Source organism: Sylvia atricapilla, chromosome 10, assembly GCF_009819655.1.
Source record: "Sylvia atricapilla isolate bSylAtr1 chromosome 10, bSylAtr1.pri, whole genome shotgun sequence".
NCBI classification, from domain to species: Eukaryota; Metazoa; Chordata; class Aves; order Passeriformes; family Sylviidae; genus Sylvia; species Sylvia atricapilla.
Window position 1 is genome coordinate 21,197,873 of NC_089149.1, and position 27,463 is coordinate 21,225,335.

The 27,463-nt window shown below is 39.5% G+C and overlaps 1 protein-coding gene across 4 annotated transcripts in view; it reads left to right on the forward strand.

The window, feature by feature from the left end:
• Window positions 1-26,134, forward strand: part of ACSL3 (acyl-CoA synthetase long chain family member 3) — a 51,781-nt gene extending 25,647 nt beyond the window's left edge. For 2 of the 4 annotated variants that reach the window (XM_066326252.1, XM_066326251.1), the window contains exons 4-16: window positions 1,318-1,495; window positions 6,454-6,563; window positions 7,783-7,921; window positions 9,699-9,849; window positions 10,416-10,539; window positions 10,709-10,780; window positions 11,298-11,437; window positions 12,151-12,323; window positions 13,400-13,474; window positions 14,123-14,314; window positions 15,105-15,219; window positions 19,734-19,891; window positions 22,047-26,134. In XM_066326252.1, the coding sequence (XP_066182349.1) occupies window positions 1,318-1,495; window positions 6,454-6,563; window positions 7,783-7,921; window positions 9,699-9,849; window positions 10,416-10,539; window positions 10,709-10,780; window positions 11,298-11,437; window positions 12,151-12,323; window positions 13,400-13,474; window positions 14,123-14,314; window positions 15,105-15,219; window positions 19,734-19,891; window positions 22,047-22,210 (1,791 nt within the window). In that variant the 3' untranslated portion in view covers window positions 22,211-26,134. Of the gene's footprint in view, window positions 1-1,317; window positions 1,496-6,453; window positions 6,564-7,782; window positions 7,922-9,698; window positions 9,850-10,415; window positions 10,540-10,708; window positions 10,781-11,297; window positions 11,438-12,150; window positions 12,324-13,399; window positions 13,475-14,122; window positions 14,315-15,104; window positions 15,220-15,488; window positions 16,808-19,341; window positions 19,533-19,733; window positions 19,892-22,046 lie in introns of those variants that run through there. The other 2 variants (XR_010744384.1, XM_066326253.1) reach the window with 2 other exon arrangements.
• The last annotated feature ends 1,329 nt before the right edge of the window (window positions 26,135-27,463 follow it).

Consider the following 27,463-nt stretch of genomic DNA (forward strand, 5'->3'; position numbering starts at 1 on the left):
ATACAGTGAAGTTGTAGTAGGAATAATTCATTGTTACAACTAATTAACTTGAGCAGTTTGGAAAAAGTGTCTTGACAAGGGAAATCGACTAGATTTTATTTTTCTATTAGAGTTTAAGAGAGATTTTAAAAAAATGTTTTATTAAAGAAGTGGATGTGGAAATATGGACTCATTAGAAATGTAGTTACATGTTAAAAAGTTGTTAGATTTGACAACCTAAAGTTTAAAATTTAGTTCACATTGAAGAATGAAATATGGAAAAAAAATGAAGAAGCTTTTCTAGTTCTAGCATTTCTAGGTTTTTTTATTGTTTGCTTGCATTTATTACTAATGCTTTGTAAGGAACATGTCCGAAATACTTGATTAAAAATTGTTTTTCAAAATTGTCAGTGTGCTTCTATAAATAGAGGGGTAGGATATAATAATTTAAAGTATGGGTTTTCAGTCTGAAGCATCTTCATACTTGTCTACATATGGAAATTTCTAGGTTGGTCTCAAAGAAATACCCTGTCACTCAGTAAGGAGGTAGTTCTGCATGGTGCAAGTGCACACAGAAATCTGGGTAGTGACCTGTAAATTGAAATCCAGTTTTACTGTGCACCAGCTTTCCCATATGGAAAAGTGAGATTGCATAACATATTCTGCATGACTTCTCAGAGCTAAGGTTTGCCAGTAATTTCCTATCCTGTTTTCTGTCCCACTTTTGTTTAACAGTAAAAAAGGGTAAAATTATTACTACTCATCCCCTTGACATTTGTTTCAGAACAGAGGGAAAGGGATTTCACAATTTCTGACTGAGGCCCCATGGATATACTGCTTTCTGGATTCCAGCTTCCCTTTTTAAATTTTTTTTTTTCAAATGAACATCTGAGGGTCATGCTTGTGTAGAATTGTAGGCCAAATATCCAAGAAAGCAAATACAGAGTATGTACTGTGCTATCTAGTGCTTTTCATCCTTTTCCTAAACCAAACCTTCTTAAAAAGTAGAGGTATGTGGGGGCCAGATAACCAAACACAGTCTTTCAGAGGGCTTCTGAAAAGATGGTGGGAATCATCTGCTTTCCCTTCTGTGGAAATAAAAACTGAAGTGGTAACATGGGTGGAGATAATTCATTGGGATATGGTATTTGTGTTGGAACTTCGACAGGCCCTGTAGCCCTTGGCAAGAAAAAGTATCATCTTTATCTTGAGTAAACTGCTGTTACAATTCAGGCACATGTTACTCAAACATCTATGGAGTCTACACATGGGTGAAGATGTAGTAGGACATGTGTTAAGGATTTTCATTTTCTAAATTGATTTTATTGGTCTTACTAGGTCATCCTTGGCAAGTACACCTGGCTTTCTTATGAAGACGTATACATTAAAGCTGTTAATTTTGGCAATGGCTTAGCAGTCTTGGGTCAGCAGCCAAAGACTAACATTGCCATCTTCTGTGAGACCAGAGCTGAGTGGATGATTGCAGCCCAGGCCTGCTTTATGTGCAACTACCAGCGTGAGTACCTGTCTTCCCTGCAGTTTTTATGGCTTTTGAGCTCACAATCTGAAAACAAAACTCTTTCTTGCTTTGTTTTATGTACTAAGAAAACTTTATCTAGATTTTATTATATATAAAAGTTTGCTTTATGTACTAAAAACCTTTATCTAGATTTTTTTAATTTAAAAACTTTATAAAGTTTTCAAATTAAAAAATACTGCATACGGTAGAAACTGTGCGCTTTGTAGCCTTTTGGTTTGGTGAATGGAGAAACCTGTATCTGTTGGCAGATGGGGAGAATGGTTCTGGTAAGTATAGTTTGCTCAATGAATTTGTGAGAGGTTTATTTCCTTTTCATCTTGAATCAGTACAGATTCCCAGGTTTCTGAAAACAAACAAACAAAAATCACACATGAATTCGTTGACTCAGTTTCAGGAGTTGACGTCAAACCTTCATCTGTGCCTGCAAGTTTTGTTTTATCTGGATATTTTGTCAGTTCTTCAATTTTGATTTTGGTTAGGCCTATTTTTCTTGCTCAGGAATGTACTGAGTGCTGGTCTCAGTGTGCTATCATTGTTGAAATGTGTGTTTCATCATTGCTCATTAATGTGTCCTTCACCTAACCAAGCCCAGCCTGGCTGGGTTCTGTGGTGTTCTCAGGAGGACACAGCTTGTCCCTCAGGGCAAGAAAACTGCTGTTCCTCGCAGACTTTGGACCTTTTCCCTCCTGTGCCTCATTTGCCCTCCTTCAATAAGAGGTGGGCAAAAGCCAGATGTGCAGAAATTCCTGATTTCCTACCTAGATGTGCTGAAGATGTCGTATCAATTATTATTTTTTTTCAGGTTTTGGAAGCAAGTCTAGTAAGATTTATATTTAAATGGTCCCTCTTTCCTCTGAGCATGAGTCTGTTTCAGTTTGAGAAGCAATATATTGATGAGTGTGTAGCAGTTTTCATTTACTGAAGTTTTTGCTCCTGTCTCTGGTTATTTTGCATTTATTGGTCAATTTACTGAAGACCTGAATGAAGATGGGACAGGGTGCAGACACAGGAGGTCTCAGCTGGTGACATGCTGGGGGCAGCAGCCAGTACACTCCAGGGTGGGGCTGCAGAGGAGCCTGTCAGCTGGAAAAGTGGGTTGTTTGGAACCTCATGGAATTCCTTTGTGGAATTCAGTAAAGACATTTGAAATTTCCTCTGTGCATGCTGGAATGCACCTCGTGCACCAGTATAGGCTGGGGGAGAGCTGGAGAGAGCAGCTTTGCAGGGAAGGACCTGAGGGTTCTGGTGGGCCATGGGTCACTCAGGATTTTGCAGCACCTTCTCATGGTGGAGGCCAGCAGCATCCTGGATGGTGATAGCATGAGTGTAGTGGGTAGGTCCAGGGAAATCATCCCTCTCCTCCTTTTGGACACTGGTAGGACCACATCTGGACTACTGTGTCTGCACTGGGCCTTCCTATTAGGAAAAAGGTGCTGCCATCCTGGAGCAAGTCCACTGGAGGGCTGCCAAGGTGCTGGAGGGGTTGGAGAATGTGGCATCCGAGGAGAGGCTGACAGAGAGGGGTCTGTGCAGCGTTAACAGGAGTGAGTTCAGCTCTTGTTGCTGTCTGACATTACCTGGTGGGAGCATGCAGAGGAGATAGAGCTAGCTCTGCTCACAAAGATGTCCTCTGACACCACTGCAGGCCACAGTCACAAGCTCAATGGTGGGAAAATCTGATTAAATATTAGGGCAAGTGTCTTTGTTGTGAGGGTGGTTCTGTATGAGAACAGGAACAAAGAACAGTTGTGAAATCTTCATCCTTGGAGATCCATAAAGCTCAGAGTGTCCGTGGCTCTGAGCACTCTGCTGCAGTGGATGGCGTGAGCAGGACATCTTTCCAGGTGCCTTCCCTCCTAAATTGGTGATGGTTTTGGTTGGTTCTTCAGTGAATAAATACTGCTGGCCTGCCTACCAGGGCAGAGAACTGCACAGACTATTTGCAGATAAGATGCCTCTGCTGCTTTTAAACTACATGTCTCTGTGCCAGTTCCCTTTTATCACTTTTGGGATCTGTCAGATTCCTAGTGGCTCTCCTGGGAGTAAAATGCAAAGGCTTGTATCAATTTTTTTACTTTGGAACTGAAGCACATTTCCAAATCCTAGGGAGAATTGTAATTTGAGGGGGGAAAGCCTGAGCTAGGGGCTGGATGTTGAGCAGAATGGAATGTGTGTTTTTGCATGTGGTGGATTAGTGCTTTAAATCCCCTTACTGCGACGTGCCTCAGCACACACTCTGACGTGGTGTTCAGCATCTAAGCTGTGTCATCTTCTGTGAACTTGGCTGACTTGTGCTGGCAGATGAGGAGACAGCCATGCAGTGTTTACAGGCAGCTTGCAGGACAAATTGGAAGATTCAGATGATGTGAAAGCAGTTGTGGCAAGACATTCCTAAATGGCTTATGTTAGCATTTTTCAGTGTGCAGGTTTGATACCAGTTAATTGCTGTGGGGGTGTTGGGACATTCTTCCCAAATGTGAAATGTGTTCAGTCTGCTGGAGTGGGCCCAGAACTGATGGCAGCAGAGTAGGTTCTTCTGCTTCCTACATAGTGTTGGAGAGAATGTCTTTTGCACTACAGAATTAAAATGAGGAAAGTGATGTTTGTTATAGATTACTTGCACAAACAAGTGATTTTTATGATTTGAAGTACTTGCTTGATTTTGAGTGTGACTTTTTCTGGAGTTCTCTCAGTCTTGTATTTGCAGGGGGTAGGGTGGGATTGCTGGTTCAGAAACAAAAGTAGTAGTACTAACATGAAAATGGGTTTTCTTCCTAAGTACCTCTTGTGTGTGAACAGCTCTTCACCAGGGTAGGCAGATAAAACACAAGAGTGAGTGCATAGCCAAATGGTAGAATAGGAGAGGTATGGTTTCATTTTTCAATCATGCTTGAGCAGAAGTGGTTTTGTCAGAATTAAATTTGGCTGAAGCCATTAAAGGTACATTTTGCTTTTTATTCTTGATGTACTGTGGATGCTGAGATACTCAGTTTAACATTCCAGTCACCTTGAAATAAATTGGAAAAGTTCTATTTGTTTCTTTAGGTCAAGGGTTTGTCTTTTTATATGAGCTGGCAAATTTAAAGGGGATGCCTCAATTAGTGTTGGAGGTTTTCCTTTTGTCAAGCCTTTGGTTAGATAACAAAGACTCTGTTATGCTATTGCATGTATAAAAGTGAATACAAAATAATCCCTTTTCAGTATGTTTTCAAGAGAATGAGGAGAGAAAAAAATTATCAAAACTTTCAGATTTGCCTGGAAAAGTTTTAGGTGCCAGTGTGGAGAAGGGAGAATTTCAGAGAGGAGAGTCATTGCTCAGTTTTGCTCTCTCCATGACATCAGTGCACCATCATACAAATGGTCTGTCCTTCTCTTTGGCTCTGTCATACAGCTCTGAGTGTCTTAATGTCGTTATTTGCGGATGAGTAATTAAGTATCTCCGCGGTTATTCCCGAGATGATGCTCTGCCTTCTGGGCGGTGTTGTCAGCTGGGTCCTGCTTGTTGGCTCGGGGCAGCTGAATTTCTGCTACGTGTTTATATAACAGGGGTCACTGCAGTAAGGAGAGAGAGCTCGTGGGAACGAGGAGAGGCACTCTTCTGGACTTTGCTCCCACCAAATTAAAGAAAACACAGTGCATGTGCATTTGCCCTGCAACAGTTCTGAACTATGATGGACTGTTTTAACAAGAAAAAAATAAGTAGAGGTCAACTATTTACTTTTTTTGTGTAAGAAAACTGCTTTTGAGTTGTTTTTGGGTTAACTCCTTGGATTTAAAATATTAAAATAAAAATCTTAGGATACAACAGAACTTCACGTAATTTTAATTTTTATTTTTGCTGCAGTGATTACAGTCCTAATGTACAGTGGTCTTATTTACATAATTATGTTCTTTAAATGTTCAGCTGTATACAGACTAAAAAGCAGAAGTTACTCAGATACCTGATGTGACAAATCTCCCAGCAAGGATGTTGTAATTATTGATTGAGTTGATTCATCTCAGAGCTTTTTTGGTATGTTCCTGTTTAGTGTTCTGCCTGGAAAACAGGGGTTTGTTTTTTGGTGGTTTTTTTGTAGTACTTCTCTTCAATTTTAGCTGCCCTTTTCTTCCCTATTCTCTTCTGATCTCTTCTTGTTCAGTTCCATTGAAAATGGCAGGAAATTGGATATTATTTTAAAGGTGTTAACATGAAATTATTATTTAACACACTAATGAGCTGATCTTACAAACAGGAAACAATTTTTCGTAGAGTCAATTTTCTAAATATTTTCTTTCTTGCTGTTCTGTATGATTCTCATAATGTCAGTTTGGTTCTAATGACTGCAATGATTAAACCTTTATTACATTATTTTAAATAGATGGCAGAACAGAATAGGCACAAGTTTATTCCTGAGTGTGGGAATTCTCTGCTGTTGACATGTATTGTCATGCTGTAATAATTTGTTATTAGCAGTCATTTGTAAAAGGTTAATAACAGAGTATGTGACATCTGGAAAGAGAAGTCACATGAGTGAAAGCTGTTTCTTTCCTGTGGGCAAGAGGAATGTTACGTAGTGATTAAACTGAGAAGGTTTGACTACTTCTCAGATGGTAAAAGCAATGAAAGTATGAGGGTAGATCCGGGAGAATTGCATTAGGTGATGTGTTTGGGACCTTGGAAAAGAGTAAACTGTCACATAGAGAATGGTTGTTCTTTATTGCTTCTGGGAGTAACTTAAAATCACACTGTATTTAAATTCTGATGTTAAGAGGCTTTTTAAATACAAAACTGTGCCATCTTTGAGTCGGCAAATATTTTTACTGTGTTGCCTAAGCTGGCAGAGATTAATCTCAGTTCTGTTTTTTTTTATTTTTTTTTTGTAAGCTCTACTTGAAAATAACCAGTAAAAAAAAGTAACCCAGAGACTGACCATTTCCTCTGTTTTGTGTTTCAGTTGTTACTCTGTACGCCACGCTGGGAGGCCCAGCAATAGTTCATGGGCTGAATGAAACAGAGGTGACCACCATCATTACTAGTAAAGAATTGATGCAAACAAAATTGAAGGTCAGAAAACTATTCTTTGTCTCTCTTTCCAGTGTGTCTGTTCACCAGTGTTAAATGGCCTGGTTCCATTGTACAGAACAATGATTTATTGCCTTTCCATAAGGCAGACACTTATGGAAGAAAATTTATGTATCTGTCTTCATGTACAGAAAGTGGTAGTTTGCTTTCAGTGGGTTTTAGGCTGCTCAGTGACTGGAGAATGAGCAATTTGCAGTATCACAGAGCTGGAGTGCTGCCTGGAAAAACACCTTTACAAGAAGCTGTGGTTTCTGGGTGGATTTAGTGGCTATAAATGTAACAATGGGAAGAACAGAAAAATGTATAAAGAGCTAACTGTAATCATGCTCCTGGCTTATTATCAGATGTTTTCCCAGCAGAGAATGGTTTTTACATCTAAAGATGGGTGTTTTAAGAGTTAGAGCTGTTTTTCCATGCAGGGGGAGAAAAAGCTCACTAGACATTAGAACAGTCAAAGAACTTCTTTGGCTTACTGACCCTGATAAAATACCCAAGTGGAACAACTAATCTGCATGAATTTCATCATTGTGTGTTTTGGGGAAACTGAACCTTTCAGATAAGGCAATTGTTTTAATGAAAAACTGTGCTGTTGTGGAATTTTGAATGAGAATTTCCCAAACTCTAAAAAGAAGTTACTACAGTGACGGTATTTATGCCATACACATTTATTTCAGCTTGCAGAGAGAGAATGTATTTGCTCTTCTATAGGTGATGGTCTTCTCTTCTTCCATGATAACACTGGTAAATGCCTTAGAACTCATGTTTTGCTTGAAAAGCTTAACTAGTAATTTTCAGTATTTTTGCTAGCTGTTGCTTATTTTAAATAGCATGATAACCAAGGAGCAACCTAAGAATTATTGTGAGCTCAGTATCACCAGTTTCTCTGTGTTCTATGGGAAGAGAAAGTCAATTATGTCTACAAATCATTGCAGTCTTATTTATGGGGTTCTCATGAAATACAATACAAATCGGTAAATGGCTGGAGAAGTTTTGGACTTAAAATTGGAAAGCTTCAAGCTTTGCAGCTATTTGAGCTTTGCAGGTTTATCCTTTAAAACTCTGGGATGTTCTATATTAATGCTTTTAAAAAAGAATACAGCAGATAGCATGGAGGTTTTTGTTGTGGTTTTTTTGGTTGTTTTTTTTACTTCTTGGCATAAAACTAATTTTTAATTTCTGAACCCATTTTCCATTTCCACAGGAAATTGTTTCTCAAGTTCCACTGCTGCGACACATAATTACAGTGGATGGCAAACCCACGACGTGGTCAGAGTTCCCCAAGGGTGTCATTGTTCACACAATGGCATCTGTGCAAGCCATGGGGGCCAAGGCAGACACTGGTGGGTTCTTCCTGTTCACACCGTCTCTGTTGGTGCCCTGATTTCACCCCACTGGAGAAACTGCAGATTTCAAAATTATGCAGATTTAACCTTTTCTTATCTCCTTTTCCTTTAAATAAAACTGTGTGATTTTGTTTTGTTTTGTTTTGGTTGTGGGTGTAAGTTTGTTTTGTTTTTCAACAGAGTAAAAACTGACTCCACAATCAAGTGTTGCAGGTTGAAGGATACTTTTTAGGACAAGCAACTAATTCAGGATAGAAACTTAGCATTTTTACAATCAGACATATTAAAACCAGGTTATTTAGGGCACAAAAGGAAAATAATGGTCTGTTTTATAACAAAAGAAATCAGTGATTCGTTGCCATTGAGTTTTGTAAAATTCACCAATAGCAAAATGTAGCATAGTCATTTGAATCTGGTAGAACCTGGTCGCTTCTTACACTTCTGAAAGCATCAATCTGTGTAAATTCATTGAAATCTACTTCTGGTCTATGTAACATTTCCACAACTATAATTCAGAATTCTAGAACTTATTTTAATTTTAATCTTAATGATTTTTTTATTCTTGGCTCTGAAGAGCTGCCCATCCTAGTATATTAAGACTTCAATATATTCAGTAGTTACTTTCTTTTTTTCTTAGCCTTTGTGTTTCCAGAATCTCTTAACTACTGCAGGCACAGGAATGTTTGATTGTATTTTAGGAGTAGGGGGTTGGTCAATCCATCTGATTTTGATGTTCGGGGGAATGGCAGATTTGCTCCAAACTTCTCAATTTCTTTAGAAGATGCTGTTCCCAATTTGATATACCAATTTTATGTACTACTAAAACAGTTCATTACAATACCAGCAGAAAAACTTTGGCTGTAATTCAGTAACTGTCTGAAAATTTTTAGTCTATGTGCTATGTAAAAAAATCTTTTAAATATCACATACTCTGCACTACAATAAGGGAACATTATCTTTGTCAAGCTAACCATTCATAAACTGTGAAATGCTATCATGAATTGTTTATGGTCAAGCATGTCCAATTAATATTAAGTAGATGAGCTATTGCTTATGGTTTTTTTCCTCTGAGTATTTCGTTGTGCAGGATTGACAGGATTCAGTGAGTGGAAAATGATTAAATGTTGCTTTCATGCTTCTCATTCAATGCGTGCACTGTGCCACATGCACTGTGTGTGATGCAGTTTCCTCTGAGTAAGCCCAGTAGTTTTTGTATTTTCTTGCACTCAGCGCAAGTATTTAAAAAGCACTTTAATCCAATTAAAGCTGTTGAATTTCTTTTAAATATTTATGGAGATTATGCCTCAGGTTGGCTCAGCAGTGCTTTGCTGCAGGTGTTGCAAAGGAGGCAGTGTGTTGTTCCCTGCCAGGGAGCACAGGAGGCAGGAGCTTGGCACAGAAGGGATGGACCCTGTGGCAGCGTGGAGCCAGGGCAGGGAACCTTCCTGAGGCAGGGATGCTCAGTGGTGCTTTGGACAAGCCAAAACTCTGCCTGTTTTTTTCCCCACTGCAGGAGTAGGGGAAAAATAATAGGAAAGCTGTTGTTGTGATAGATGAGGACAATCAGTCAACGTATTGCTCAGCTAATGCAAAGTTCCTACTCTTTGTGAAGGCACTTAAGCTTGACCACAGTATTTTTAAGCAAAAGCAGAATGTATAGCTAGAATCCTGTGGTGCTGTGTTGCAGTGACTGCTGAAATGTGTCAGTGTGTCAGATCTCCCAGCCTGGGAGGCTCTGCACACATCTCACACCCTATTTTGTAACACCTTGCAGGAAACAAGCAGCCGTCCAGACCTGTGCCCTCGGATATTGCAGTGATCATGTACACAAGTGGATCCACGGGAATTCCCAAAGGAGTTATGATCTCCCATTGCAACATAATTGCTGGGATAACTGGAATGGCTGAGAGGATCCCAAATCTGGGGTGTGTACCAACTGTTACTTACCAGCAAATAAAGAAGTCACGTAGTTTAGATTTAATTTTAGATTAATTAATGTGTAAAATACGAACTCTTTTATATTGCTATGGCTGTGACACATCATACTGTGCACTGACATGTGAGCATCTTCCAGCACTGTACTAAATGACATAACTACTTCATGTACTCTTTGTTCTCTCCTCTTTGGTATGTGGGCAAGACCTGGACACACAAACCTGTGAGGCCACCTTGCACCAGAGTGGGTGAAAGCCTCCCTAAGCAGTGCCTCCCTTGGTTAATGTTTAAATCTTGTGGCTTGGTACAGTTTTTGATCTGATCCACTGAGAGTAACCAGAGTAACCATTACCCTTTCTCCATATCTGAAACCTACAGTACATATTATGTAACTCTTTAAATCAAAACCCACGTGATTTCAAATATGCTCTCAAGCTCCAAAGGCATTTTCTACTTTCTCCATTTCTGCAGTAGACTTTGCATAAATTGCACTTAATGATGCATCTGAGGACTCTAGTGATACAGCATAAGCCTATCTTTTAAAAATTCTTTGCAGGGAAAAAGACATTTATATTGGGTACCTCCCCCTTGCCCATGTTCTGGAGCTGAGTGCTGAGCTCGTGTGTCTGTCTCACGGGTGCCGCATCGGTTACTCTTCCCCTCAGACACTGGCTGACCAGGTATGTTGAATATGTAAGTCCTTACAGTAAAAAAAAACCACCAAAGAAATTAATAAAAACCCCTACTTTTGTCAGATCTTTGTAATATTTCCTTTAAAATAGTACAAATTTTGTTTCTGATGTTCAAGATCTTGAATGTGTCTGCTAGTAAATTTGTTCTTCACTTTAGTCTTCTAAAATAAAGAAAGGAAGCAAAGGGGATGTTACTACACTTAAGCCAACTCTAATGGCAGCTGTTCCGGTAAGTAACTAAAAGATGAATAATATTTGAAACCTTTTTTTAAATATAATTTATAAGTCGATTTTTAGCAACAAAATTAATACCATGACCATTTAAATATAAAAGGTAGAATCTTTGATGTTAAGCTGCCTTCAAATAATACTGGTACTTATTTGTACTTATTTTTGGTACTTACTTGTATGTTGAGGATAAACAGTCACGATATGAAGATCAAAATTTTTCAAGGTAAAGATTTGATTTCCATTTTAATTAGTAATTTCTTGTTTGTTACAGTGAAGGAGTGGAATAAAGAGAGTTGGCAGCAGGCAGTGGGGGGTTAAGTGCTGCTCCTGCCCAGATTTTGCTTTCCTCCTTTCCATGATCATCTTGCTGTCTCTTAGCAAGGGAAGAGGCAGGAACCTGGGAGTGGGTTGTCCCCTGAATCTCAGTTGAATTTCTAGATTGTGTTTTCTTTTTGCTGTACTGAATTCAGGATTTCTGTTTCTTTGAGTTAAATTTCATCTTTTTACATAATTAGGAAATTATGGATCGAATCTACAAAAATGTCATGAATAAGGTGAATGAAATGACCAGTTTCCAGCGGAATCTATTTATATTGGCCTACAACTACAAAATGGAACAGATTTCCAAAGGTTACACTACCCCACTCTGCGACAGGTAACGTTAACTTCATTTTTGATGGCACCAAAAAATCAAGATCTTACCACGGGAGCAGTATCTGGTGTTTTTGTGCTTTTCTTCATTTTATCGTTGACACTTTGAACATGAACAAATCTGTACTTGAGTGTAAATTGAAACAACAAATCAGGATTTTGTGTAATGGCTTTAAATACTTAGTGATACAATTGAAGTGAGTGTAGTTTAACTTGAAACTGATGGACAATTTGCATTTCTTGCCTTTTCATCAGAAATTTAATAATAGATTTATACAATTTTTGGGTAAGATGAGAAGTTTATTCCTACAGAAAACTGTAGACTCCACATTTTCACAGAAGGGGGCCATGGTATACCTCAAATTGGAAAGAACCCACAGGATCATTGAGTCTCACTCTGGGCTTCTGTGAGAGTAAAGGATAATGTATTTATAATATGTATTATGCAAAATTTATACAACTTAAAGTATTTTTAGGAGAAAATCATGGAACTTTACTCCCTCATTAAATCTGTGTTTTCAAACCATCTTCAAACTAGAACACAGAAACAATCTTTGAAGCTTGTGGCATGGATTTCTATGTGCTCCTTCGAGGTTTTCCTTGGATGTCATAAAAGTGTATTTGAAGAGGGTGGAAATTTTCAGTTCAGCTCCAAAGCTGAATGCTCTCCTGCTTTGTTTTCCCACACCAAAACGTCCTTTTCCCTTTGCATTTCAGCCTTATCTTCCGCAAGGTGCGGATGCTGCTGGGCGGGAAGATCCGCATCCTGCTGTGCGGCGGCGCCCCGCTGTCGGCGGCCACACAGCGCTTCATGAACATCTGCTTCTGCTGCCCCGTGGGGCAGGGCTACGGCCTCACCGAGTCTGCTGGGGCTGGCACCATCACTGAAGGTGGGTGGCAGGGCTGTGGAATCACAGTCCATGGGGCTGGCACCATCACTGAAGGTGGGTGGCAGGGCTGTGGAATCACCGAGTCTGCTGGGGCTGGCACCATCACTGAAGGTGGGTGGCAGGGCTGTGGAATCACAGTCCATGGGGCTGGCACCATCACTGAAGGTGGGTGGCAGGGCTAAGGAATCACTGAGTCTGCTGGGGCTGGCACCATCACTGAAGGTGGGTGGCAGGGCTGTGGAATCACAGAGTCTGCTGGGGCTGGCACCATCACTGAAGGTGGGTGGCAGGGCTGTGGAATCACCGTCCATGGCGCTGGCACCATCACTGAAGGTGGGTGGCAGGGCTAAGGAATCACTGAGTCTGCTGGGGCTGGCACCATCACTGAAGGTGGGTGGCAGGGCTGTGGAATCACAGAGTCCACGGCGCTGGCACCATCACTGAAGGTGGGCAGCACCCTATCCCCCTGGCACCACCACCCACACTCTGCCCTGTGGGTCTCAGCCCTGCCCACTCATTCCTTTGGTGGGGCCACCAAATGTCGTCAGGGAGTCCTGGAATCAGGTGTTCCCAAAAATGTGTTAAGCAGTGGCAGTGCTGATCTGGAAGCATTGTGCTAAAGCAGGTGACCTGCATGTAAAATGAATGTTCTCGTGTTTGTGGTAGAGCAGCCCATTCTAGCATGAATGGGATCTTGGTATTGTTATACTTGCCACATGAACTGAATAATTTTTATTTATTTTTTTTTTCAAATTTTGTTGAGTATATTGAGATGTCAGGAATTAAAATCTTCCTGGACTGGATTTTAATTTCATATAACTGAACCTAGTGGTTTCAGTTGCCTTTTAGTAAGTGAGAGTATCTGTTAATACAGCCATCTACTCCCTTGGTAGGATAAGAATTTCATCTGTATTCTCTTGATAAAACTGTTGGGTTTTCTTGGACGTTTAGTTCTGTGAATTAAAGTTCAGAAGCAAATAGTTCATTTTCACTGAGGATGCATGACAACAAAAGATTTTTTTTTCTAACCAATGCTGGTTTTTGTTTTTCTGAAAATGCACTTGTTTAAATTCTAGTTTGGGACTACACTACAGGAAGAGTGGGAGCACCTTTGGTCTGTTGTGAAATCAAGTTATTGAACTGGGAAGAAGGTGAGAATTCCTGCTTATGGTTAAATTGCAGTGCATTTGTAAGAACTGTGTTTTTCTGTTGCGCTTTGCTCAGTAGCAGTAACTGGAAGACTGTTTCTTGGCTGTTTGTATTTTAAATGCTGCTTTTGCCTATAAAAGTTTGTTCTTGGGGAGAAGAAAGGTAAAATAAATTTTGCAGTAGTTTCAGAACAGGGAAATATCCAGACAGAAGCTATCAGTGCAAATGACGTTTTGACTAGGTAGTATGCACGATTCCTTCAGTTGCCATTAAGAAATTATTTTAAAATAATCTTCATAATATTATCCTTAAAGTCATTAAAAATTGGCATGTAGAATAGAGGCTTAATGGATACTTTATAAAACACATACAATAAATTTTGAAATGCATTTGGGTATTTCCTTTCACTGTAAGCTTTTATGCACTGTAGAGTAGAAACACATAACACTTAAGTGTGTTTTGGTATAATGCAAAACCTTGTGGATTTTTTTTTCTTTTCTAAACTATGAGACAAAATTATTTGCTTTTATTTGAGACTGTGTCAAACTGGTAAAGCACATTACTTACTACTGCCAGAAGAATGGCACAAATTTTTGCATTGGAACATATTTTTATTTTCATCTACTTAATAAAACTCCCCATCCTTTTAGGTGGATATTACAACACTGATAAACCATATCCTAGAGGTGAGATCCTTATTGGAGGGCAGAATGTGACTGTGGGCTACTACAAAAATGAAGCACGAACCAGAAAAGATTTCACTGTTGATGAGAATGGGCAGAGGTGGCTCCATACTGGAGACATTGGAGAGTTTCATCATGATGGATGTCTAAAAATTATTGGTGAGTTAATAAATCCTGGTGAACATGTGTATGTATAGATACTCATATACATATGCATTTTTCATGGCTGTGAAATATAGTAATGAGGAAAGCCTCCATATCTTGTCATACAATCTAAAGCCTTTCCATGTATTCCAGTGAAGTTCTGAAATGTTAATGTAAACTTGGTTGGGTCTTTTAGAAGCTGATTTTTGGTTCATTTTGAAACAATCTTAATGTTGACTCCCTTGGTCAGTGGGACTGGGTAGTAATTAGAGAGTTAAATATAAGCTAATTGAGTAGATAAGCTGCCTTATATTGTATAATTTCTTAGGTTATGTAGAATAACCTCAAGTAATTTGAACATAATTTTTAGTTCCTATTGTTGCTTTTCAAGTAAAAGGCAACATTTGCTCTTTAGATATGGATTTAGCCTGAAATAAATAACATAATGTCACCAAATGGTGCATATCCTGCCGTATGGGTTTGGGGCAGACAGCACAAAATGTGTGCTCCTGGCTAACAGTGGCTTTTCCACAGTCCTGCTTGTCTTCCATGCACATGATGGTGCTGTCATATAGGAAATGCTGTTCTGAAGGCAGAAAATGCATGGAATTGTAATGTCCCTCATTTTGTTGGGGAAGACAGACTGGTAAAATGCACTCTGGAACCCTGACATTAAAGATTTCTTGTACATTCACCAAACATGAGTCAGTTTGGGTATTTAAATATGCATTTCAGAAAAATTTAAAATCAGTGTTTAAAAGTTTTCTCTTCTGTAATTAACACTTTATGCCTTTTTTCTCAATAGACCGCAAAAAGGACCTTGTAAAACTGCAGGCAGGAGAATATGTTTCTCTTGGCAAAGTAGAGGCGGCTCTGAAGAATCTCCCACTGGTGGATAATATTTGTGCATATGCAAGCAGGTAAGAGCAGCTAATACTTCATTACTGCTCTGTTCTTTATCCTCTTGAAGCCATAAGCAAAATTTTTTGCCACTCAATGTGTTGAATTTTTTTGATCAACTAAAAAAATTATTTTACTTATAATACAGTGGAATAACTCTCTATCAAAACAAAAAGATCTGAAGTCCGTTTCTATTTTTCCTTTCTCACTTATTGGAGAATACCAACGAGTCTTACATTCCCCCTTCCCCAGTCTGAAAGGCAGCTGAGCTCTTTTGCATTAATTACAGGCATCACTCAAGCACTTTGAAGATTGTTACCTTCAGAAGCCCTGGGACACCTTGTTCCTTGCTGTGTTTAGTTGTGATTAGTCCTTCAGAGGAAGTACTGTGATACTTCAGAGGAAGGTGGGGGGAAAAAACCACCAAGGGCCCAGTAGCTGGCTTGTGAATTAAAGTTACTTTTCTTTACCTCTGCAGTACACCACCTTGAAGCTTGAGAAAAAACATATTCTAAACACTGTGCAAACACACAATAAATGACAATAAATTATCATTTCTATTTGCTTTATCTATGTGCTAATAAATGAGGCGATAAGGGCTCAAATGTGTTTTAAGTTTCTATTTCTAGAGTTTCTTAGCTCTTACATGGATAAATATACTTCAGGTGGTCTTTGTTTCTTGTTGACATTTGACACTGATATTTGGAGCTTCTGAATGATCAGAAATATTCTGGTTCTCAGTATGGCCCAAAAAGCCCCACTTTACTTTGAAAGAAGCCAGGATAAGCATACCAGAGAATTGCTCAGCAGTAATAAATGAAACAATTACCTTTTGGTTTGTTCACCTGGTTCTCTGTAATTTTGGGGGGATTTGTGTAGTCATTCTGTAACTGCAGTTTTGGATCAGTAGGCTGGCATGCACTGGGCCTGCCACTGCTGAGAAAATTGCTATTCTTTTAAGCTTTATTTGTGGTTTGGACTCAGTGAGTGAGTCTCATGTTTGCTGGCTTTGACAGCCTGAAGTTGCAACTGTTCCAAGCATATTCTGTAATCTGTGAAGAAAGAACTTCCTATATGTGATTTCTTCTCTTCCAGGATTGCAGTTCACTATTGGACTCATGCTACCAAATTTTTGTATTAGTTTTGCCAGGTCAGCATAACATTGGAAGCTAAAATGCACTTGCCAGCCAGACACTTGACTCTGATAGGCCATGTCATGTCTGTTACTTAAAAACAGGAAAACCTATGAGCAATTTTTAAAGGTAATTTACAAACAAGAGTTCAGACCAAGGATAAACAAGACAAGACTTTCCAGATTGGTTTTTCTGTTGCTGCTGTACTTAATACTGTTATGTGTAATGTGGCCTGAGTAGCCATGTAATAGAGTCCCTGAATGATTGTCCATATGCACATTTCATTGTGGGCATGTGCTCATCTCAGCAGTCTGAGCTCAGAGAGGTTTTGTGACAGTGCCTGTGGCCTTTCTTAGATCCTCTCACTCCTTATACTTTGCCTGGGTGATCTCATATGCAGGAGGAATCCTTTATTTGGAGCTGTTCTGTCTCCCACATGTTAAAGGACAAGGAGGGCAGACTTATAAATGGGTTTAATATGTGATTTGAACTTAGATTTCAGGCTGCAAAGTTCTTCTGAACATGGTAATAGGGAATCAGAATTGTTTGTATGATATTGCTACTTCAAAAGCTGTATTGACTTCAGACAAATTAAATGAGATAAGGAATAAAAACATTTGCTGAAAGGAGTTGTGATGAGAGCTCTGTCAGGGGAGACTCCTACTGCTTTATCAACACTTCACCCATCCAAGACACATTAAGTAGGTTTCAAGCATCACCTCAGGTACTCCTTGAGTACCTCAGTTACCTGAGGAATGAGCAAACATAGCAAAAAACCTGAGGGAGTCCTCAGTAATCTCAAGGAGATAAGGACCAGACTTCAGAGAATGGAAACAGTGGTATCTATATGTAGTGCCACTAAATATGTTTCTGACCATAGATCTGAGAGCCGTACATGAGTAGAAAATCAAGCACAGCAAGGGCATGAGGTTGCCTTGTGTAGGACAGGCATTTTGGCAAAATCTTTCGTCATGGAAGAGATGACTAAGGAGGTCTTGAGGACCAGAGTCTGAAAATTTCCACTGAAAATCACTTCCAAGACAAAGCTACCAAATACAAAAGGTCAGCATAAGGAGCATCAAGAGGGAAGATGTACCTTCAGGATACCTCTCAAGACAAAACAGTGCTTTTGCATTTGAACTGCAACAAGTGAAGATTTAACTTCGTAGCACAGAATGAAAAATGACATGTATCAGGAACTGTGAGCTGCAAGGTGTTCTTTCCAAGAAAAAAAACAGCTGTATGAACCTGTTTGTCCAGAACAAGTACACTTCTACTCAAGGGGCTGAATTTTAGATGAACAGGAAGTTTGATGCTTACCCAGAGAGCTGATTACTTCTACATGCTGTTTATCCCTGGAGACACTGGTGATACGGCTCAGGATATTACTGGATGTGATCTTGGGCCATGTCAAAAGACTACAGGAACCTGGGATGAAAGTGTCAGAGTCCTTTGTGTCCCAGGTGCCTCCAGAAGTAGGGAGCAAAGTTACAAGGGTTCAGTGCAGAGTTCAGCATGAGTGTGCTGGGGGAAAACAGGGCAGAGGCAAAGGCATGAGGTGAGATGCAAGCAGTAGTGATAGTGAGGCTAACCTGAAATCATCTTGTAATGCATTCTCAGGAAGAGAAAAATGAGAATGGTTTTGAGCTGGCAGGCAAAGCTGGGGATGCTGCTGCAGGGAAGTCTGTGTTTGTAATGGACTCTGATGCAGTCTTCTCAGCTCCTGTCAGATGTCCATAATGTTTCATCCAAGTAAAAAAGGAGAAAATTGCAGGGTGCAGTAACCAAAAACATATTTAGAGGTAGTGTCTTAAAACTACCTTGAAAACCTTAAAGGATGTAGCTACAGTAATCTGTATGCTAGGGCTAAGTTTCCATATTTTATATTAATGATCTGTCTGGTAAGAGTTGAAAAGATTTAATAAATCTGTAGATAGTTAAGATGGGAGGGAACCAAAGCCACAGTGGAGGATAGGATGAGAATTCAGAGCAAGCTTGACTGGGTGGAGATTTGCTTGAAAATAGCAGTAAGTTCAAAGAGAGAAGTTGTAAATTACACTTACAGCTAAATAAACTGCAGAAGTTAAGGGTGAGAACTACCAGTTGATAGCAATTCTGTAGAAGCTGACATGAGTCCACAAGTCCCATGCTGTTATAAGAAGGTGAAGGTCATAATCAGATGTACTGCCTACAAAATGCACAGTGATTCTTTTTGCTATAACAAGTATTAAAGAGTCTTGAGTTCCACATGTTGCACATCTGAAGACAGGGACCTCGTGGAAAGAGACCAACAAAAAACTGGCAGTGTCTGGGCGGAGACCTGTGATGGCATGAATTAGGAGGAAAGGGCACTGCTAATATGTCTAAATCAACCTAAGGAAAAAAAAAAAAGCAAGACTAAACAGGTGACAAGGAAAATCTGTGAATGAATAAATAGCTTCTGTGGAAAAGACAGGGACATCTGACTATTCTGAGGTAAACTGCAAAGAGGAAGAGTCAGGAGTTTGCTATCAGCACCAGCTTTTCCATGCTACAAGTGATGAAGTGTTGGCATTAGTGCTTGCTGATGTTTAAGCAAGATGTAGACAAACATCTGTTAGATGTATCTGACCCTGCTTCAGGGCAGGTGCATTGATCAGGAGCTCTTCTGAGATCACTTTCAACTCTGGCTCTAATCTGCTTTGTTAGAATGTGTCAAGCTGCTGTGTGAGGGTCTGTGCGCATTTTACCTAAACTTTACCCCCGGTGAAAAACTTTGAATACCTGTTTCAGAGTGAATTGTGCTTTAGAGCCCAAGGACTTTGAGATCACAGCTTCCTGTGCTCTGGGCATGTCAGGAGTGGACAAAGAGTGCCAACAGTAGAGTGAGTGTATGGACAATCACTTGAAAGAGAAAGAGAAGTCACTTCCCTTACAGAAGCGGGCATCCTTTGAGATGTGTTGTGCATATGCTCATTCCACAACCTGCTCTCCAACCCCTCTTCACTGCAGTCCTCTACTCCTCTACAGTAACTGGATTCTGCAGTTGAGAGGAAACTGAGGTAGGGAAGCCGCACACCAGTCTCCATTCCGGGCTGCAGAACATGAGGAGAGGCAGGGCAGTGACATCGTGTGGGTACTGCTTCCCAAAGCTTTGGGCATGAGACACAGTGGAATATGCATATGGACAGCACACCTTGAAGCAATCCAGTTACTGTAAGGTAAGTAGCTTCTCTTTCTACGTATTTTTAAGCAGGCAGAGGTAACTTGTGTACTACTTCAGGAAGATTATCAGGTGAACAAAGGCCAGCTGTTAAGAGCAATATCTCTGTGTGAAGTGTAACCCCCCCCAAGCTGAAGTGTTATTTTTGAGGAGTTGTTTACTTTGCAAAATTCATACTAAAGTACATTGTGCTTCTCAGTTTCCATTCTTATGTCATTGGATTTGTTGTGCCAAATCAAAAGGAGCTCGCAGAACTAGCCCGAAAAAAAGGATTTAAAGGAACCTGGGAAGAAATCTGTAACAGTCCTGAGATGGAAAAAGAGGTTCTGAAGGTGCTAGCTGAGGCTGCCATGGCAGGTGAGTAGTTGGGTAGGTGGTATCAATCTTGTGGACTGTAATGTCTGTGAAATAGATAAGCATAAGCCCTAAAATATTTCCTTGAGTGTGTGTAATTCATTGAACCTGTATGAAGTGAGATTTTCATACAAAAAACCCCAACAACAGCACCTGAGTTGGGTCAGTCCTTTTGTTTCATGCAGCTTCTTTTACTGTAGCTGAGGAAAGAATATAAAAAGAATATAAAAACAGGGAAGCTTTACAAGTACAGTTCTCTGTATCTATGTGTGTATGTGTGGTGTTCTTTAAGATGTCCTGTAGTATCTTGTTGGCCTTGCTGCTGGTCCAAAAACCGTGTGGACCAACTATAGATCCATAATCATAATATGCATTAGGTATCAGACAGTCTCACTGCTACATACCAGTGCAGAGTTAAAATAGACCCGTGGTGACTGGGTTCTCCTGGCTCCCACTTACATCTGAAGGATTTCCAAAACCAAAGCAGCATCTTTGTAGTTAGTAATTTCCAGAAGACTTTGCTTACATGAATTCTTCTAGCCACATTTGAAAATTACTCAGATATTCTGTATCCATGTCCATAGTATCTGGTGGGGAGTTTCTAGCTTGGCCTGTTTTTGTGAAGAGATGCCTCGTTTGTGCCAGGCCTTCCATCTGCTGGTTGAGGTTGACTCTGCTGAGCTCAGGTCTGGGAGGGGCTGTGATTCTGTCAGTCTGGATTATTCTGCCCCCTCTCTATCTTTCTCATGCAAATTGGCCATAATCTGTTGGGCTGCTCTGGTGCAGAATGAAGCAGTGACACAGGGATATTTTGTTTGCTCTTTGTAATAATTTTGGCCTTATTTTTACTTTTGGCCATTTCTGAGCCCTGAGCTTTTTTCATAACACTGTCAATTATAGCCACAGAATGATTTTTTTTTTTTTTTTAAATGATCATCAGAGGTGTAAAATTTTCTCTGCTCATCTCTTGACACTTTCCTGCTATGGATGTTTGCTGCTGTTCTGCAGTTGCTCAGTGTCACAATGTCTTTCTGTCCCTCTCTGCCCTTTGTCCTCGTCCTTTCTACCCTGGATAACTACATGCTTCCAGTAATCTCTGCTTGTTAATATTCATCTCTTTTCCATATTGCTTGTGAGTGTATCAAACTCTGATGAGATATTTGCCAGCTCCCATCCCAGGAGCAGCCTCCTGCCATGAGTGCAGTCTCAACTCTGCAGCTGCTCTTTTCTTGCCCCACCTCTCCAGTCTGGTTTTCTTCACTGTACGGAGCACATTCTCAGAAGCTGCTGTGATGGAGAGCATGTACAAAGTTGCTTTCATTTTTTTGTGCAACGCTATTCTAAAGACAATTAAATACTTTTAAAAAAATGATGAAAGGTAATATTTGGTTCATTGATCTTTATGTTATTTCATATTTGGGTTTGGTTTTCACTTTGATATCACAGTCTTTACTTTTAAATACTATGGGTCTTAGTGGTAAATTGCAAAAAAACCCCAAACCCAGTAATCTAATGCCAAAGGGAATAAAAAGGGCAAGAAAACCTAAAAATGACAGATTGCATGGGATAGGTATACATTTGTGTATATTTTTGAAATTCAACTTGAAAAGAGAAGATTTTTTTATTATTGGTATCTGTTGGCTACTTTTCTTAGTTATCTGTTTTTCTTTTCTCATATCTGAAACCACAGCAGAAATTCTTGCAAATGATAGTGTTATGTGCTGAAGGTGTAACATGGAGAGCACTGCTCTCTTTCAGTACAGGGAAGAGCTCCCTTGGTCAGTTTAGAACTATCAGGAAAAAAACCTCCCCTATTTTTTCTAACCTAAGTAGTATGGATTTTAAGATTTTTCTCTCCAGATGATGAGAACCATGATGCTGGTAGAGCAGAGTCTGTTTGAGGCTCTCACTTCCATGCACTGAGGCTTTTTTGAAGTTAGGGAGCTGCACAGATACTGGAATAAAGCCCAGCTGTTCAGGTATTCCTGTGGAAACTGGCCAACAGGTACTAGCAGATCCTGTCACTCCACTTGTGACCCCACAAGGTTCACTTGGGTCACGTGCTTTTCTGTGTGAGAACGTGATTTCTCCTTTTGTGCTTAACCTTAGGAAAATGCTTACATTCAGGTTCTGTATTCAAAATCCTTTCTGTTTACAGCAAATCTGGAGAAGTTTGAGATACCAGTAAAGATCCGTCTGAGCCCTGATCCTTGGACCCCAGAGACTGGTCTGGTGACAGACGCGTTCAAACTGAAACGCAAAGAGCTCACGGCGTTCTATCAGACGGACATCGACCGAATGTACGGGAAAAACGTCAAATAACCCTCCCCTGCACCACTTTGTACCCTGAGCTTGGATCAAATAGGAAATACTTGAATTGCCTGTCTCAACTCGACACTTGAGATCAATACACGAAACCACCGTTCCTCATTTCCAGCTTAAACTGTTCTTTCTAATGACATCGCCGTGATGACTGACAAGTTTAGTAAAACGTTATGGCAGCAACCTTGTGTCTGTCTCCTTTTTTCCAGTTTTCTCTGCTACCTTGTCAGTCTGTGGATTTTCCTGGGTCTTTTTGGGAAACCATGATTCTGAAGCCTCAAGTTTTTAAACATTTATAAATCCTGTATAATGTTTTATTTGTATCTTTAACATTTGGATGTATATAGAGAGAACTTGGCTATATAAGAAATGGTTATACTGGGGGCCTTTTTTTACCTAATTATTTAAAGATAAGAAGGTATTGATGTTATGACATTATGTACATTGAAAATGCTTGTCACAAGGTAATTGTTGAACAGGGGACCAGGTTATTTGCTGCTGTGCTGTTTTTCTGTGTAAATCTGAGAGAGAAAATGTTTGACATTCCAGCTTGTGTAATACACCTTCAATATGTGCCTAATGGTTACTTTTATTTTTATCTAAAAATGGAAGCATGGTCATGGCACAGCTCTGCCTCAAGGCAGGTACTCTTGCAGGTGTTAATTAAAGCTCCTTTAATACAGAAGATGCTATTAACACAGCAGAAGTTAAACTTAAGAATAATCTCTCAGATACAGAAACTCTTTTTTTAAATAGCTTGTGACGATCTCATCCAGAGCTGAATTGTGTAGTGCTAATATGAACTCTCATCATTAATGTCACCTAACACTTGACAAGCTTGGCTGTCCTTTTAGCAGAGGGACTGTAGCAACCTTTGTCTTTTCTCATTAGGTTTGGACATAACAGTGGGTTTGCTCTTTCATTGTTAATGAAGGTTTGACAAGACCCCTGCTCTGCCCTAACTGCAACCCGAATCTTCCTGGGGGGGATTTTTAAAGTCATAATGACAGTTATGTTCTCAGCTCACACAGTGCCTAGCTGCCCTTTGTGCCATTAAAAATCTCCCTTTGATTCTCTGTACTTTTGTGTAGTACTTGTTGCTTTAAAAAGAGGTATTTGAAGCATTTGTCAACCAGAGTTATTTATGTTGCTTGGTTTGTTACACCTAATTCTTACATTGGGAGGGAGTCTCAATTTCTGTTTCAGTAGAGATTTGTGGATATTGTTTGAAAAAATATAAAGGCTCTTTTCATCTTCAGTGAGAGTGTTCAGATTTGTTTCAGGTGTGAATTTTATTTTCAAAATATTTCTGGAATGAATATTCAGGGTTACATGAGAATGTGAAAAGATGTACACCAGTCAACTTTGTGATGAAGCAAATACTGAAATGGCTTTAATTTGGGGATTACTCTTGTGTGTCTCATTTACTTGTAGTACTAAAAGTCAAGGTCCTAATGCTCACTTAGTGCCCTGTTGTGGTAGCACATAGCAATGCTGAAGGCCAGAAGTTTAGTTTGGGAGAGGGAGTTCCTGCTGTTTGTCTTTGTGACATGAGGTTTTGGGAGGTATTTGATGTGCAAATTCTCATTTTAAAAACCTCTGAAATACTTTTTCTAATTAATACTCTCTACTGATTTTTAGAAAGCAGATTCATAGGAGTTGAAGGTTATCAGGCAGGTTCCCTGATGAAATAATGAGGTGGTTTGTGCTAATTATGGATTTCCCCTACTGCTGCCCATGAAAAACTGTTAACATTTGGTAAATTTTGCTGTAAGTAATCAAATAGAAATAACAAAAAGAAATCAGAACCATATTTTTGAGATTATTACCTTTAGATACCCAGATCATAAATGAAAACCTTGTGGCAAACAGAGATAAGACAAATGTTGAAAAATGACTGAAGAATCCAAATGTGGAAAAATTGCTAAGGCTGTAGGGAAGTGTCACATTATTAGATATTACAAACTCTTAAATTTGTGTCTGTGCTCCATCAGCATGTTCTTAAATAGCACTTAGCACCGACTGTACATTGTTCAAATATATTTGTGATTTTTAGTGAAAATTAATAAATGGCTGAAATACCATGTATATCACTTGGTGCATTGTGCAGCAGATTTAAGAAAATAAATCTGCTTTTAGTTAAACAAATTTGAAGTTAGTATTTTGTTCTGCTAAGGGTTTAAATCCCCTTTTGAGAAATTGCATAAATGAAACTTATTTTAAAATGGTCGGAAATAGTAATTTTATTTTCTTTTTTTCTAATCCAGTCACAAGATGGGGTTGCAGTCTAACTACACTTGATTTTACAGTTCAGGGTTTTTATGTTTAAAATGGATGTGATATATATAGTTCCTCTTTCATTAGGCATCAGATTCATTCTGGAATTCATTAATTAATTTCTTCTACAGAATGTGAAAACAAAGCAGTTCATTAAGTTTAGTCTCAGCGCTGGAGACAAAAAGACACTTAAAAATCTTTGTGATGAGTGTGAGGTTTTTTTTCTTTTGATTTATTGCAGAAGACAGACTCCACTATGCTGAATTGTGAGTACTTCCATGTCCCATTGAGGCCACGTGTGCTGGGGCTGTGATGGGATGTTCAGTCAGGCTGCAGTTCAGCTCTGGGGCTGCTCCTGTGGGCTGCCAGCTCCTTCTGGCTGCCACCCCGTGCTGCTGCATTGCTGAGCACCAGGACAGCTTTGGAGGGATTTGTTCCAACCCTGCAGAGATGCCCTGCTTGCCAGCTGGGAATTCCATTCCATATTTTATCTTGATTCTTTTTGTTTGGTGTGTCTTCCCATGCCCTGTGTAACAAGAAGAGAAGTGCCTGCTGGAGTGCACTGCACTGTCCCAAGGGCACAGGAGCTGAGAAGTGTGTGCCTGGGAGGGGTGGTCTCTGTCACATGGGCGATTTTGTAACGGAAAGAGCTGTAACTTCGAACAATCTGAGTTCAAACTAGGAGCAAGGGGCATATACCTCACCTGAAAGGCCCCCAGAAGAGGGGGGATTTTGAACAAAACTTTCGTAAATAAATACTTACCCGGTATCTGAATCATTGCAAATTGAAACTACTTACTCTCTTGTGAAAATCTATGCATTTCATTATTAAAATGATTGACCAAGAAATTCCAGGGATGCTGTGAATATCCTTTAAGTTTCACAATTCTTTAAAGAATTTCAGGACTTTAGGCTATCATTCAGTCTAGATGTAAGTGTTCTTTCAGAGCATAGCATTTCTGGGGTAGATGAGGAATCTAGAAGTTGCATGTCAAGAGACAGTGTGAGTTTGCTGCTGCTGCAGGTGTCACAGAGGCAGGAGCACACCTCAGAGGGGAGCTGTAGCTGAGCAGGGAAAGATTCTGCTGAAATGGAAGTGAAAAGCAATGTGTGACTGGAGCTAAGAACATAACAGGTACCTACATCCCACTGCTTTACAGACAGGATGCAGAGAAGGGTATGGAATCAAAACCATACATTGGGAACACCCTGTGAAGCTCAGAAGTTTATGCAGAAATTGCTATAGGACATAAAACTCCTTTGCAATAACCTTTGTCCTGCTAAAATTCACAAACTTTTTATTCTCTACTAAAACTACATTTAGGTGATGCAATGCAGCATTTTTAATTTTTATTACTGTGGTGTATTAACTACTTTGGACTCGGTATAAAATAGTGTACATCTGTTTCTTTACTGGTAAGAGGAACAATTTTCAACTTGCCTACACCTTGGACCAGGCTGAAACGTTAATTGAATGACCAATTGTATATTGTTGTAATGGGTTATTTAATGTAAACTCATTTTCAATGTGATCTTGGTTATTACTATGAACTGCCTGAACATTGTATATCCTAATTGAGTTATATTGTATGAATTATTTATTTGTAATTGGATATCATGTTTCAAAAATAAAATTAATTTCACAAATTGGGCCCTCTACATCCAGTTTTTTCAGTGGTACAGAGTTGATAATATAGAAATGTGTTCATTATTGTCAGATGTTTGAAATATGTGTGACCATTTTGGACTGAATGCAGGAGCAGGAGTTATCAGGTTAGCCAGGCTTTTACTGCAGGAAAATTAATTGTGTTTGGTCAGTTTTTATCTGCACATGATCTGTCACTTACCTGGTTTTAAAAGCAATGGCTGTGGGTAATACTTGATATGAAGCTCTGCAGGCTTATGACATTATTTTTTTCCTATCCAATTGTGCTAGGACTTGCATTTAGTGTGTAATTTTCCTTAAGTTTATGTGTTGAAGGGTCAGGTATTAGATGCTTGCAATTGAACTTCTTAAGAGATCCTAAGCACTTAAATTTCAAGTTTTGATTACAAGCTCACAGACCACTGCTGCTAACAGTCCAGTCTGTAGGCATCTCAACAGAAGCCTCTTTTTCCCTTTATTGAGTCTCTATTTACAGGTTCCTCAAATGCCCAGAGTCAGTGCTGACAAAATGTCAAACCTTCCCTGCTCTATAGCTGATATTTTTGTTTATCCCTTTAACCAGCCATGAGAAAACTTCAGCTTCCTCTGGATTCAGTTATATCCAAAGTAGTTGTTTATTTAATTTTTAAAAAATACTGAGGGGGTTTAAGGCTGAAAACTTATTTCAAATCATTTAGGATAATATGATTGACTTTAACTGATTTTTTCTTTTTTTTTTTTTTGTTAGATATTTATAGCTAATAAAATGCTGCTAGGGGTTTCTTTACTAAAGAGATGTAAGTTTGGAACTATTACAATAGGTATTTATTGCAGCAACTAATTTCCGGAAGGATAAAGGTAACCATATCAAAAAATATGTCAATGTAGCCATTAGAGGAGTGTGGGGTTCCAAAACAGATACAATAAAAATACAAATAAAACCAATGTAGACCTGAGTTGCTCTTGTCTACAAAAAAAATCCTGGAGTGGCAGCAGGGAAAGGGAGTACCCAAACTCCCTTTGAAAGGAGTTGAAAATGTGAGTAATTTTTTTTTTTTTTTTTTTTTAAAAAAGCCCAGTTGTAACACTTGGGAATAATATTTTTAAAACTTGTTATTTTTCTGTGTGTAGCATTTCTCTCTTGTTTAAAGGAAGTGCCAGGCCTGGGCTGTGTTTAGAGCAGTACCTGTCCTTCCCTGCTGTCCCAAAGAAGCCCTGGGAATGCCAGGCTGGCACCTGCCCTCCCTTTTCAGTGTTCTCCTGCAGGTCCAAGGGGAGTGGTGTGGAAAGGGAACTCTGACTTTCCCTAGAATTGATATAAAGTGGATTTG